This window comes from Anomaloglossus baeobatrachus, chromosome 5 (genome assembly GCF_048569485.1).
Source record: "Anomaloglossus baeobatrachus isolate aAnoBae1 chromosome 5, aAnoBae1.hap1, whole genome shotgun sequence".
In the NCBI taxonomy this organism is placed as follows: domain Eukaryota; kingdom Metazoa; phylum Chordata; class Amphibia; order Anura; family Aromobatidae; genus Anomaloglossus; species Anomaloglossus baeobatrachus.
Genome location: NC_134357.1, coordinates 522,952,668 through 522,968,056, shown reverse-complemented (window position 1 = coordinate 522,968,056; position 15,389 = coordinate 522,952,668). Strand labels below are relative to the sequence as shown.

Here is a 15,389-nt window from a genome sequence, read left to right as displayed (position 1 = left end):
ACACCCAAAAACCCCCTTTCACTCACGGGCAAGGAGCGCCGCTCGAGTCCCTGGGATCCGGCCCATCGCTCGAGCCACCGAGCAGCGGCAGCAGCAGGCCGCAGTGCCCGCCGGACGCGAGCAGAGGGAGAGCGCGGCGTCCCCTCTTCCGCCCGCGACAACTTGGCGTCACGAACAGGATCTTACCGCTCTGCCGTTGGGTAGAGGTGCGCCTTGTGACCGCCTGAGGTATCCGGCTGAAAGATTTCGGAAGTCGCCATCTTTGGCACGAAAAGTTCCTGCTCGAGCGTCTTCTCGAGTAGCAGAGGAGCGAAGGCCAAAACTCCGCCCCAATAGAGGAGAGGCCGGAAACAAGCTAAGGGGGACGGAAACAAGATGTCTGCGCCCAACGGAGCCGCTGGAGGAGCGGCGGTCGCAGCCGCAGTGGCACCCGCGGATGGGAATAGGCCTGCCCAGGTCCCGGCCGCGCTGGCGGGAGGTGCCGCGGCCCCCGCGCTCGCTCAGGTGATGCCGTTCTCCTTGCCCTATGCGCCCGGAGCTACCTGGCTACCGCAGTATGACGGGAAACCTGATGCTTTACAGGTCTTCCGGAAAAAGCTTAACCCGTTGCTAGAGCTGTACCCCCTGACCGATAAGCAACGTGCAGCGGTAGTGCTAGGCCAGTTAACCGGTGCGGCTGAGCAGGAGGCGGAGACCTGGGCCGAGGGGGACCGGCTCTCTGTAGCCACCATCTTTGAGAAGCTACAGACTGCCTTTGAGACCCGGACTGAAGCTGAGCTGAGGATGCAGTTTTACCAGTGCCGGCAACGGGCTGTGGATAGCATTCGGGACTATGCTTTACGTCTGCAAACCGCCCTCCGCACGCTAAAGTGGGTGAATCCTATCAATGAGGCGGACAGCAACAAGATGTTAGTAGAGCAATTTGTGCAGGGGATGAGATCCCTTGAGGATCGCAAACAACTCCGGCTGTGGGCCCTGGAACACCCTGATGTGGACTTTGCTGTGTTAAAGGAACGGGCCATTAAAGCACTACAGCCCCCAGCCTCAGAAGTCCTGGAGACAGCCCCGTGGCCCATTGAGACAGCCCCCGTAGTGGTGGCCCCTGCCCTACCAACCTCTCCAACACCTGCAGCCCCAAGCAGCACTATGGAGGAACTGGCAGCCCAGGTCCGTCGCATTGACGGAGACCTCGCCAAGATTCTTGCTGCACTCCAACCTTTGACCAGATCTCAGCCTTCAGCACAGATACAGCTTGCCGACAGCCCTGAGGATGTCCCTTGGATGCAGCGGAGAAGAAATAGCAACCCGCGGAGCAGACCTCCCACCTGCTACAAGTGTCGTAAGCCTGGGCATTACATCCGAGAGTGCCCGTTAAACGAACAACCCCTGGGGCCCCGGGCCAATCCTCAGGAGTAGAACCCCGTGGCCCCTCGGACTGGCGGGACCGGTATATCGGGGTCCGGCCCATCATCCCCGTGGCTGTGGACGGCATACCGGTGATGGCTCTCTTGGACACTGGATCACAAGTAACCACCATACCATACACATTGTACCAGCGGTATTGGGGGATAGACGAGCTGGCACCCCCAGATACTAGTATAACGCTAATTGCTGCCAATGGACTCCCATTGACCCAAGTGGGGTATAAACAGGTGGCTATGACAGTAGGGCAAGCTGAACTGCAACACCAGGGTATGATTGTGATCATGAATGAACCCAGTGATCATAACCCGAAGATAGTGCTAGGAACCAATGTGATGGAGCACTGTATGGGTGATGTGTTGGCCCTACTGCAACAGCTGGCCGCCACGGCGGCGGGGAGCCGACAGAGAGCTGTGCAGCGTGAGATCCGAGCCTTGATGTACCGCCAGCATGTAAACAACAGGAGGAGAGATTGGTGGAGTGAGAGTGATGGATGTTGCTCCGTTGCTTGTGCCCCCTAGGAGTGAGATGATGATTTGGTGTAGGGCAGCAGTAGGGCCTCAGGGGCGTGACTACCCTGCCATGATGGAGCCCATACCCTCCGAGCACTGGCCCACTATAATGGCCGCCCGAGGGGTGGTAGACGTGAAGAAGGGGAGAGTGCCCGTGAGGGTGCTGAACTGTGGGGAGGAAGAAGTCAGGCTTCCCCGGTATGCCACCATAGCCAAACTCCTCACCCTGGATCCCCACACCATCCACGAAGCCAGTCCCTCAGTCTCCCCACCTACTACCAGCACTTCCCCGCCTCAAGGGGAGGTAAATGAGTGGCACCAGCAGCTACATGTGGGCACTGATGATACCCCTACACATCACAAAGCAGGGGTATACAGGGTGGTGCGGGAGTATGAACAGGTTTTCAGCAAACATCCACTAGACTTTGGGCAGATCAAGGGGGTCCAACACCATATCCCCACCGGGGAACACCCCCCTATCAAAGAGAGGTACAGGCCTATTCCCCCTGCACATTACCAGTGTGCCAAAGATATGTTGAGGAATATGAAGGAGGCAGGGGTTATTCGGGACAGCTGTAGTCCCTGGGCCGCTCCGTTGGTACTGGTCAAGAAGAAGGATGGTACCATGCGGATGTGTGTGGACTAACGGAAGATTAACCAGATAACCCATAAAGATGCCTACCTACTGCCCGTATTGAAGAGTCTTTGGCCGCACTGAGAACTGCAAATTATTTCTCTACACTTGACCTCACCAGTGGGTACTGGCAAGTGGCCGTGGCCCCAGAAGACCGGGAGAAAACCGCCTTCACCACCCCGATGGGGCTCTGTGAATTCAATAGTATGCCGTTCGGGCTGTGCAATGCCCCAGGAACCTTTCAACGGCTGATGGAGTGCTGCCTGGGACACCTAAACTTCGAGACCGTCCTATTGTACTTGGATGATGTGATTGTTTACTCCCAGACGTATGAAGCCCATCTGGAGCACCTGGCCGAGGTGTTCGCGTCCCTTGCCAGATATCGGATGAAACTGAAGCCCTCTAAGTGTCACCTGCTGAAACCCAGAGTGCAGTACCTGGGGCACGTGGTAAGTGCAGAAGGTGTCGCCCCCGACCCTGAGAAGATCACTGCCATCCAGGGCTGGCCGAGACCAACCACCGTGAGGGAAGTAAGGCAGTTTCTGGGTCTGGTGGGGTACTACCGGTGCTTTATCAAAGGGTACACGAAGATGGCTGCCCCCATGCAAGATCTCCTCGTGGGACAGACCAAAGGTGGTAGACCCATCGGAGCCCCACTGGTGTGGGAAGAAAAGCATGAGGAATCCTTCTGCCAGCTGAAAGCGGCCTTGACCGGAGAAGAGGTCCTAGCGTATCCTGACTATGGCTGCCCGTTCATCCTCTACACAGACGCCAGCAATGTGGGACTAGGAGCAGTCCTATCCCAGGTCCAGGATGGGAAGGAGAAAGTGATTGCTTATGCTAGCCGGAAGCTTCGGCCAACTGAAAGGAACCCTGAGAACTACAGCTCCTTCAAGCTCGAGCTCCTGGCATTGGTATGGGCTATCACAGAGAGGTTCCGCCACTACTTGGCTGCAGCAAAATTCACCGCTTTCACGGACAACAATCCGTTGACTCACCTGGACACGGCCAAGTTGGGCGCTTTGGAGCAGCGGTGGGTGGCCCGGCTAGCCAACTATGACTTCACCATCAAGTACTGTGCTGGTCGTGTCAACATTAATGCTGATGCACTCTCCTGAATGCCCCATTTGTCAGAGGAAGGGTGCGAGGATGACGACCTCGAGGAGATCGAGTTGCCTGCATTTCACCAGCCATCAACTGAGAAGGTACAGGTGCACCAACAACGGGTGGACTTGGACCCACGGCCCAGTCAAGAGTGGCAGGAAGCTCAAAACCAGGCGCCGGCTGTCCGCCTCGTCAAGACCCTGGTGGAACAAGGTGCTGTTAGAATGGACCCTGCCGCCCCAGCTGAAGCCCAGCGCTTGTGGAAAGAACGGAAACGGCTGTATCTACATCAAGGGAAGCTGTACCGTGAGCTGATCAACCCGAAGACTCATGAGAAAATCTGCCAGTTGGTTATTCCCCAAGCTGATGTAGCTACTGTTTTGCGGGCATACCATGATGGTGCCGGGCACTTCGGGTGGAAAAAGCTGGAGATGCTGTTGAGAGAGCGGTTCTACTGGAGTGGGATGCGGGAGTCGGTAGAAGCCTGGTGCCGGGAGTGTGGTCCTTGTACGCTGAGGAGGAAGGACGAGACCAGCCAGAGGGCGCCCCTACACCCAATCATCACACATCAGCCGCTGGAATTGGTCGCCCTAGACCATGTCAAGCTCACCCCCAGCCGAAGTGGGTACGCCTACGCGTTGACCACTATTCAATATTCATGGTGGTTGTCCCCGTCAAGGACCTAACTGGTCGTACTGCCGCTCGAGCGTTCCAGGCCTATTTCTGCCGACCACATGGATATCCTAGAAAAGGTGCTTACTGACCAAGGCCCGGCTTTTGAAGCGGAGGTGTTCCACGAGTTCTGCCAGTTGTACGGCTGTAAGAAGATCCGGACCACCCCTTACCATGCCCAGACCAACGGCATGTGTGAGAAGATGAACCACTTGGTCCTGGGACTCCTCAAGACGTTACCGCTGGAAGAGCGGAACCTGTGGCCGGAAAAGCTACCCGACTTGGTCGATATGTACAACAATATCCCGTCCAGCTCAACAAAGTGCACCCCAGCATATCTGATGAGGGCTCGCCCCGGCCGCCTGCCGGTGGACCTGGAAATGGGGTTGGAAGCCCCAGAAGCACTCCCTTCGACAGCTGAATGGGAAACCCGGCGTAGAGCACAGTACCGGCAGATTCAAGAATATGTCGAGAAGAACTTAAGCCGGAGTCGAGAACTGCAGGAGCAGCGCTTTAATCAAAAGGCGTCTGCTGGCCCTTTTCAGCCCGGAGATGTCGTACTGAAGCGGAAGAGGAGAACCCACAAGCTGGATGATCAATGGGAACAGAACCTGTACGTCATACAGCCCACAGGATGGGAAGACGGGAAGGCCTACCAAATCGGCCGTGATCAAGGAGGCACTTTGGCCACGGTTTCCCGGGACCATCTGAAAAGGTGCCCACCAGCCTTAAGAGCGGCGGCAGAAGTACCGGTTCCCCTACCAGCGGATAAGGCGAAAGAGGTGATCCACACTGCGATGGGAGACTTCCCAGCAGACTGGCCTACACAGAACGGCGCGGTGATTCTTCCAGTGATACTGTTCCCACAACCTGTGGATGAGGAAGTGGTGGAAGCGGTCAACCATGAGCCAGAACCAGTGCCAGTGCCCAGGGATGAATCTGTGCCCAGCTCCCCTAGGCCTCCGCCTGCCCCACACGATAGCCGGGAGGAGGAACCAATTGTTCCCTCTGCCCCACTGCCTAGCCACACTGACACCGGACCCCGGAGGTCCACCCGTCCCAACCTAGGTAGGCCCCCACTTAGGTACAGGGAAACCGTTCTTTAAAGGGGGAGGAAAAAGAAAACAGGTGTGTTGAGTGTGTTTGTTTGAAAGTTTAAAAATTGAAAATGAAGTAATCAACTGATGGAGTAACCTGATTCTACCGTGATTTGAAAACCGGCCGTTGCCTGCAACGTTGTCCCCGTGGGGACCGTTTAAAAAGTTGGCATGGAGAACTTTCTATGGACAAGCCCGTGAACTTGCAGGGCAACCACAAACGTTAGTGGCTTGTAAATAAGTTGTTTTACCGTTACCGTTTCCGCAGTTGCCGCCTCCGGAGAGGCAGGTTGGAGGGAGGGCCCTCAGCAGAGCAGGCTGGGGCCCAGCCACCACAGGAACCGGTGGCTACCCTCTGGAGGGGAAGGATAGATCCCGCTCGGGTAACTTGTGCTGGACTTGGGTCAAGGGGTGCTGCCTGGGTTTTAGGGGCAGCATCAGGGCCAGGTTGCTTGGGTGGGAGAGAGCGGAAACCGTAACCGTAAACCGTTAGTAACGTTTAAGAAATGTGCCTCCCGTTGTGGGATGATGTCATAAGTTGTATGTGTGTTATTCTTTTTATATTTTTCAGAAAATAAAACCGGTGTTGGACGGGCAGCCCGCGGACGGTCTGCATTTTGCTAAGGGGGAATGTGACGCCCTGGGCAAGCCAGGGGTCACAGGTCATCACACCACCACACCCTACACCCCAGTTAGGAACACCAAGGCTACCAAAATCCTTGTTGCCTTCCTCCAGGGGCTGATGTTCACACCAGGGGGTGGGCCAGGCGGTTGGCTCCGCCCACCGAGGAGTACACAGCCCTGGAGGCGGGAAGAACCAGGCAGATGAGTCTAGGAGGAGGAAGTAGAAGGAGTAAACAGAGAGTGCAGTTTAGGGGAGTGAAGTAGAAGGAAGTAGTAGAGGAGCAGAAGAAAAGAGTAAAAGTGTCAGTAAGAAAGCCTGAAGTTGGTCCGGCTGTGTGCCCGGACAGTGTCAGCAAGGTCAGCAGACGGCGGTGATAGTCTGGAGGGGGACTGCTCGGAGGTTGCTGGAAGGACCGCGGACGGGTAGTGGCCCGGCGGTCTGGAGCAGTATACAAAGAACAGTCAGCACCAGGGCAGGGGCCTCTCGGACCCCGGCAAGGCTAGGAGTCGCCGTAAATTTGCCAAATCCGTCAGTGAACGGGACGTCTGTCTCCAAACAACCAAGTCCCGATTGAAGGCAACAGTCTAACCATTGAGGAGAGACACCGCCACCGCCAGGGCACCAGTTTCTCAGGGCCAGCGCCTGCGGGCAAAGTAGGGCTCCTCCGGCCCATATCCAAGCCGGGGAGCGGGTTACCGGTGGGAACCCATCGCAACCATTATCATCATAGGTGCAGGACAGAGGGACCGTCACCGTCACCTACTGGGGAAAGCAAGTGCAGCCGTCCGTGGGAACCGTCTTTCCAGCCGTGTGTTTTACCGAGAACTGTGTCATCGTCTCAGGCTGAGTGAGTACCACAGTGCCGCAAGGCACAGCGCTGCCCCCGCGTCCCTGCGCCCACCAAGCCCTGCATCTCCCACCTCATCACTGGGCCCCGGGATCACCAACCCCTACCCACGGAGGGGCAACACAACAACTGGCTGCTCCATACCATCCTTCCCGGGATCCCCATACAGAGCAGCGGTGGTGCCAACAAATCACCACAACCATGGGTGGCGTCACGGACAATAAACAATCCCCACACCCAAAAACCCCCTTTCACTCACGGGCGAGGAGCGCCGCTCGAGTCCCCGGAATCCGGCCCATCGCTCGAGCCACCGAGCAGCGGCAGCAGCAGGCCGCAGTGCCCGCCGGACCCGAGCAGAGGGAGAGCGCGGCGTCCCCTCCTCCGCCCGCGACATATTACTCTTAGCGTATATATAACATCCTTACTGGGAGTAAAATATTATACTATTGGGAGTAAAATAGGTCACAATCTTCCTACCTCAGATAAATGAGTGGTGGATATTCAAAATTACCCACCTGACTATTTTCTCATCATTTTCCTCCTCTGTATTTTTCTCTTTTGCTTCGCTGAGTTTAGGAGACTATTGCATTAGCATCGGCACATTTAGATCTGGCCCTCAGAAATGTGAACATGTTAACTTTATTTTCTAGAATATATTTTGTGTCTCAGTTTCCAAGTCGGGCTATTGTTTCTGACCCAGCCACGTCACTATATTGGTAGAGAGTGTTCAATTTAAAGAGATAGATTCATACATGCCCGTTTTTTGAAGCTTAAAATGCCAGAATATACAGTATAAAGTTATGTAGAATTAATCTAGTAATCGTCATGCCACAACTTTACATAAAAAAAATTAGTAATGGAAAGTGTGACTTCTCTGCATTTAGTTGTTACGACTTACCTGGGTGAGTATTTTTAGGACTAATCAGCTCAAATATGAATGGACAATTATTTTGATATAATCTAAAATTGGACTGGTTGGAAGAACGATTCTTCAACTTGCTGGGTCAGTCCATGAGGAGCATACCTCAATATACATACACAATACCACTTACTGTCTAAAAATAACAATTATGGAATAATACAAAACTAAGTCAGCCCTGTGTGAAAGTTTCATATAGAACACAGTTTGTCAGATATTCTCATCGGTGAAGGATACAGGTGTTTGCAAATAAGATAATATCTTTTAAACAAAATTGCATTCTAGAAATTTCACTTCTTTACCACTTAGTTTTTCATCCTGTGTATTACCTGGTGATGTGAGGGGCTGAGTAACCTCCATCATGACGTCCTTGTACAGATCTTTGTGTCCTTCTAAATACTCCCACTCCTCCATGGAAAAGTAGACAGCGACATCCTGACACCTTATAGGAACCTGACACATACAATGATACCGTCATCCCCCGATCCCTTCATAGCATTACTGTATAATGTCCCAGCATTCCCAACAGTGTCACCTCTCCAGTCAGCAGCTCAATCATCTTGTAGGTGAGTTCTAGGATCTTCTGGTCATTGATGTCCTCATGTATCAGGGGGTGAGGTGGAGGACATGTGATTGGGCTCAGGGGTCTTCCCCATCCCTCAGACACAGGGGCCTGACAGCGCTCACTAGAGGTATTCTTCACTACTGTGTAATCCTGGTTATGGAGAGACACATTAATAAATCTCACTATAGACATTTCCAGAGTCCTCACCTCTCCAGTTCTGTCCATCTGTTATTCCCATAGATAAGAATGATGTAATGTGACGTCATCAGAATCTCTCACCTCTCCAGTAAGCCGGAAGAGGATCTCTAGGGTGAGGGCTAATATCCTCTCCACCATCTTGTCCCTTTCTTTATCCATCCTTGATGGGTCAATCAGGAAAATTCTCTTATATGGAAAATTTCCACTGAAAGGGTCCAATATTGTAGGGACCTGCATGGGAAGAAGATAATGATGTAACATAATAAAGAACTACTGGAGATAATAAAGGGAAAAACATGAGGAGATATAAAAGGAGTAAATATTGTATACTTTCTTTGTATGGACTGGAGCATTTAATTTATCTATAGTTGTGCTCAAAAGCTTACATACCTCAGCAGATTTTTTGCTTTCTTGGCCTTTTTTCAGAGAACATGAATGATAACACAAACATTTTTTTTTTGGGTGAAGCCATTTATTGTCAAACTACTGTGTTATCTTTTCTTTATCGTTCCTTTGGGAGACCCAGACCATGGGTGTTTAGCTTCTGCCTCCGGAGGACACACAAAGTACTACACTTAAAAGTGTAGCTCCTCCCTCTGAGCTTATACACCCCCTGGTGAGCAGACCCAGCCAGTTTATCGCTTTGTGTTCAGGAGGCATACATCCACACATGCATTCTCATATGATTTTTTCCTTTTGGAATGAGTTTGAAGAACTGCGGGTCCACGTCTGGACCCCCGGCATGTCCCTTCTCACCCCACTGTGTCGGCGGTGTTGTAAGGTTGATTTCCTAGGCTGGAGCCTTACATGCCGTGCTCCTTCACCATCCCTCTTGGGCTCTGGCTTGAAGTGGGAGCCAGCACGGTCTCCATGCCTGGCAGGAGACCGGTCTCCATCCGCAGCCCTTCAGGACCCTGCTGGACCGGAGCACTCATCCCCAGGGACCTGGCCCTGCGTCTCAGCAGCTAAGTACCTGAGACGTTTATATTTGGGGGTCCCTGTGCTTTATTGTTTGGGGAGAGTGTGCTTACTGTATTTACTGACATTTCCGGCGGGTTCTCTAGCTGTCGCCTGAGAACCGCGCCGATGGTGCCTACGCATCGGCCTCGCCACTCAAATTTAGGCCCCGGCTTCACCGGAGGCCTAGTTTCGTTTTCACTGCCCTCGCATGTCACTCATGCAGAGGGACAGCACGGCTCCTCCCGGCGGCCGTTCTGCACAGGGGAGGGACTCTCCCCACTGCTGTGCATGTCTCCTCCCCTGTAGGTCTCTATGGCCCTCCAGATCCCGCTCTTCAGCCAAGTCCCGCCCCCTCTCTTCACTCCGGCGGCCATTTTCTCAGAGTTCACTCAGCGCTGGTCTGCGTTCTGCATCCCTGCTAAGGTGCTGTGTTTGGGGGTCCGGGATCTGGAGGGCACACAACACCGCTCTGCACAGCACAGCGGTCTGGTAAGCCACAACCGGTCTCTGGTTGTGGACCTCTGTATATACTCTCTGGGGTTCATTCTCTGGCAGAGCCCCCACTCCAGCAGCATGTGTCACACGAGGAGCAAGGCTCCAAAGCTTTATGCTGTATGCGCTGCATGTAAGCTCCTGCTGCCTGAACCGAGCTCCTATCCACATTGTGATGCCTGCTCTACCTTGGCGGTGCCACAGCCTGGAGTCTCTCCCCCAGTGGTCTCTCAGGCTGCTCCTGCTCCTGTGGCTGAGCCCCTGGCTTGGGTAGAATCCTTTTCTAGGTCTATCTCCCAGTCTTTTGCTGAGTCCATGGGACTTCTGTCCAGGACTTTGCTGAATATGCATCAGCCCCCCTCACAGGGTGCCTCTGCTGCTAGGGGTCTCTCAGGACCGGAGCTCACAGAGGATTCATCATCAGGTCCCAGACCCCGTCTTCCTGAGAAGAGACGCAGGGTTCCCTCTCCCTCCTCCTCCCGCGGCTCTGATTCAAGAGCTGACTCGCAAGATGAGGAGGATGCCTTTACAGGGGGCTCGGAGGCTAACTCCATGTACCCCATTGATCTGTCCGAAAGTGACTCAGATCTTAGTGACTTGATTGCTTCCATTAATTCTGTACTGGATCTCAATCCGCCAGTATCAGAGGAGCAACCCTCTCTGGCAGAAAAGCACCAGTTTACCTCGCCTAAGAGGGCAAAGAGTGTGTTCTTTAACCACTCCAGTTTTCAGGCCGCTGTGACCAAGCCCAGGGCCTGTCCTGACAAACGCTTCCCAAAGCGTGGTTCTGATGACCGTTTTCCCTTTCCACCTGAGGTGGTCAAGTAGTGGGCTCAGTCCCCAAAGGTAGACCCCCCGGTGTCTAGGCTCTCAGCCCGGACCGTTGTGTCGGTGGCTGATGGCACCTCCCTTAAGGATTCTACTGACCGCCAGATTGACCTTCTGGCCAAATCCGTATATGAAGTGGCGGGGGCCTCGTTTTCCCCGACTTTTGCAGCAGTGTGGGCTCTCAAAGCCATCTCTGCTTCTCTAGAGGAGATGCATTCCCTCACCAGGGAATCTATGCCCGAAATGGTTGCCTTGACTTCCCAAGCTTCAGCTTTTTCATCCTATGCCATGTCTGCCGTGCTGGAGGCTTCTCACCGCACTGCGGTGGCTTCGGCTAATTCCCTCGCTATCCGCAGGATCTTGTGGCTTTGAGAGTGGAAGGCAGATGCTTCTTCAAAGAAGTACCTTGCTGGGCTCCCTTTTGCTGGGTCCCGGCTGTTCGGAGAACAGCTGGATGAAATTATTAAGGAAGCTACTGGCGAGAAGAGTACTTCCATGCCACAAACCAAAGCCAGGAAACCTGCCCAGGGTAGGAATCAGTCGAGGTTTCGCTCCTTTCGTTCCTCCAACTGGTCGTCCTCTAAGCCCTCGGCCTCGTCCACTAACTCAGCCAAGGACCAGAAATCCAACTGGCGCCCAAAAGCGCATCCACAGAAGACCGCAGGAGGTGCTGCCACTAAGGCAGCCTCCTCGTGACTATCCGCCCGCTCCAGCAACGTCCTTGGTCGGTGGCAGGCTCTCCCACTTTGGCGACGCTTGGTTTCAACACGTCTCCGATCAGTGGGTGAGAGATATCATCTCCCACGGCTACAGGATAGAATTCTCTTCCAGTCCGCCAAACAGATTTTTTCTCTCAACTCCCCCCTGTTCCAAGGCCGCCGCCTTCTCACAGGCCGTGGCATCCTTGCAGGCCAACGGAGTAATTGTACCGGTTCCCGCCCGGGAACGGTTCAGAGGTTTCTACTCAAATCTCTTCCTAGTCCCCAAAAAGGACGGTACTTTCCGGCCCATCCTGGATCTCAAGCTTCTCAACAAGCATGTTCAGGTGCGGCACTTTCGCATGGAGTCTCTGCGATCAGTCATTGCCTCAATTGCTTCGGGTTGGCCACAGCCCCTCGGGTATTCACCAAGGTCATGGCAGCAGTGATTGCGGTTCTGCACCTACAGGGGTTGGCAGTGATTCCTTACCTGGATGACCTTCTAGTCAAGGCTTCATCCAGCGCAGACTGTCAGCGGAGTGTCTCGCTCACTCTCGCCACTCTAGCCCAATTCGGGTGGCTGGTCAATCTGCCCAAATCCACTCTGACTCCGACCCAGAGTCTCACGTACCTAGGGATGCAGTTCGAGACTTTGCCTGCACTTGTGAAGTTGCCCTTAGTCAAACAGCAGTCACTCCAGCTAGCGGTGCGCTCTCTGCTGAGGCCCCGCCGTTATACCCTCAGGCGTCTGATGCAGGTGCTGGGTCAAATGGTGGCGTCAATGGAGGCTGTCCCCTTTGCCCAGTTCCATCTGCGCCCCCTGCAGCTGGACATTCTCCGCTGTTGGGACAAGCGGCCTTCCTCCTTACACAGGTTAGTGGCTCTGTTGCCACAGACCAGGAGCTCTCTTCAGTGGTGGCTTCGGCCCCTCTCTCTGTCCCAGGGGCGCTCCTTCCTGGCCCCGTCCTGGGTGATCCTCACCACGGATGCCAGTCTATCCGGCTGGGGAGTGGTATGTCTCCACCACAGAGCACAGGGCACTTGGACTCCGTCCAAGTCAGCCCTTTCAATCAATGTGCTGGAGACCAGAGCCGTGTTTCTAGCTCTCCTAGCTTTTCACCACCTGTTGGCGGGCAGGCACATTCGAGTCCAGTCAGACAACGCGACAGCGGTTGCCTACATCAATCACCAAGGCGGGACACGCAGCCGCCTGGCAATGTTGGAGGTACAACGCATCCTTCAATGGGTGGAGGACTCCAAGTCCACCATGTCCGCAGTCCACATCCCAGGCGTGGAAAACTGGGAGGCAGATTATCTTAGCCGTCAAACCGTGGACGGTGGCGAGTGGTCCCTGCACCCGGCAGTGTTTCAGTCAATCTGCCGCAAATGGGACACTCCGGACGTGGACCTAATGGCATCCCGTCACAACAACAAAGTTCCTGTTTACGTGGCTCGCTCCCACGATCCTCAGGCCTTCGCCGCGGACGCTCTGGTTTAAGACTGGTCCCAGTTTCGTCTGTCCTACGTGTTCCCCCTCTAGCTCTCTTGCCCAGAGTCCTGCGCAAGATCAGAATGGAAGGCCGTCGAGTCATCCTCATTGCACCAGACTGGCCCAGGCGAGCTTGGTATCCAGACCTGCTTCATCTGTCCGTAGAGGTGCCGTGGCATCTCCCGGACCGTCTAGACCTGCTCTCGCAAGGTCCGTTTTTCCGCCTGAATTCTGCGGCTCTCAAATTGACAGCGTGGCTCTTGAGTCCTGGATTTTGACGGCTTCTGGTATTCCTCCTGAAGTCATCTCCACTATGACTCGGGCCCGTAAGTCTTCCTCCGCTAAGATCTATCACAGGACTTGGAGAATTTTCCTGTCCTGGTGTCGCTCTACCGACCATCCTCCTTGGCCTTTCTCCTTGCCGACCCTTCTGTCTTTTCTACAGTCCGGTCTGCAGCTAGGACTGTCCCTCAACTCTCTCAAGGGACAAGTCTCAGCTCTGTCAGTTCTGTTCCAGCGGCGTCTCGCTCGGCTGGCTCAGGTGCGGAAGTTCATGCAGGGCGCGTCTCACATCATTCCGCCTTATCGGCGGCCCTTGGATCCCTGGGACCTTAATTTGGTTCTCACGGTTTCGCAGAAACCTCCCTTTGAGCATCTTAGGGAAGTTTCTTTGTATCGTCTTTCACAGAAAGTGGCCTTTCTGGTGGCCATAACTTCCCTCAGGAGAGTCTCTGATTTGGCTGCGCTCTCTTCGGAGTCACCTTTTTTGGTTTTTCATCAAGACAAGGTGGTTCTCCGTCCAACTCCGGACTTTCTTCCTAAAGTGGTCTCTCCTTTCCACCTTAACCAGGACATTATCCTACCTTCCTTTTGTCCGGCTCCTGTTCATCGCTTTGAAAAAGCGCTGCATACTCTGGATTTGGTGCGTGCTCTCCGGATCTATGTGTCTCGCACAGCTGCTCTTAGACGGTGCACTTCTCTTTTTGTGCTAACCACAGGTCGGCGCAAGGGCCTCTCTGCTTCTAAGCCGACTTTAGCCCGTTGGCTTAGATCGACCATTTCGGACGCCTTCCAGAGTACTCAGGTGCCTCCCCCGCCGGGGATCAAGGCACATTCGACCAGAGCTGTCGGTGCCTCTTGGGCTTTTAGGCACCAGGCTACGGCTCAACAAGTCTGTCAGGCTGCCACTTGGACTAGCCTGCATACCTTTTCGAAGCACTACCAAGTGCATGCTCATGCTTCGGCAGATGCGAGCTTGGGCAGACGCATCCTTCAGGCGGCTGTCGCCCATTTGTGAAGTTAGGTTCTGCCTAATTCTTAGTTTTTTCTGTTTATTTCCCACCCAGGGACTGCTTTGGAACGTCCCATGGTCTGGGTCTCCCAAAGGAACGATAAAGAAAAAGAGAATTTTGTTTACTTACCGTAAATTCTTTTTCTTATAGTTCCGTATTGGGAGACCCAGCACCCTCCCTGTTGCCTGTTGGCAATTTTCTTGTTCCGCGTGTTCTCACCGGCTGTTGTTGTGGACAGAGTCTCCGGTTGTTCCGGCTCTTGCTCTGTTCTACTTGTGAGTGGCTATTCTCCTTCAGCTTTTGCACTAAACTGGCTGGGTCTGCTCACCAGGGGGTGTATAAGCTCAGAGGGAGGAGCTACACTTTTAAGTGTAGTACTTTGTGTGTCCTCCGGAGGCAGAAGCTAAACACCCATGGTCTGGGTCTCCCAATACGGAACTATAAGAAAAAGAATTTACGGTAAGTAAACAAAATTCTCTTTTTTTTTAAATTATAATGACAACCAAAAACATCCAAATGACCCTGATGTGATATAAATGAGACAAATAGGAGTGTGTTGTTGGATTAAAATAGGTATCCAGTCTTCAGAATAGGTGATTACGGAGGTCTTGCTGGCCATGTGCTATAATCATAGAGCATTATGCCTGAACATGAGGAGTTAACTTGGTGAAAACAACAAACCAGTGAACTTTGAGATGTTAGAAAATAGCAAACAAACCTTACAAACAAACTTTGGGTTATGTTAGTAAGAGACAACCTTGAAGCATTGTGCGGTGGGTGATCAAAAAACTTAAGTAAAACTTTAACTTTGTAAAAAGCAACATAATGCGCAGTTGCAAAAAACTGATGAGCTAGCTAAGGCCTAAAACACACTTCCGCATAGAAAACGTACGTGTGACACGGTCCCTTTTTTCGGATCCGTGTTCCGTTTTTTATGGGTGTTTCTCCGATACGTTTTTCATCCGTGTGATGGCGTATGCTATCCGTGTGTGCGTATAAAATGTCTGTGTATGCATGTAAAATTTGCGCGTATGT

At 53.4% G+C, this 15,389-nt stretch overlaps 1 protein-coding gene across 1 annotated transcript in view; it reads right to left on the bottom strand.

Annotated features, from left to right (window-relative positions):
* LOC142312883 (uncharacterized) overlaps positions 1-15,389 on the bottom strand; it is a 139,841-nt gene that overhangs the window by 120,096 nt on the left and 4,356 nt on the right. The window contains exons 2-4 of the mRNA XM_075351867.1: positions 8,677-8,826; positions 8,368-8,547; positions 8,162-8,285 (exon numbers count right to left, since the gene is read on the bottom strand). Of these exons, the coding sequence (XP_075207982.1) occupies positions 8,162-8,285; positions 8,368-8,547; positions 8,677-8,754 (382 nt within the window). The 5' untranslated portion in view covers positions 8,755-8,826. The remainder of the gene's footprint in view (positions 1-8,161; positions 8,286-8,367; positions 8,548-8,676; positions 8,827-15,389) is intronic.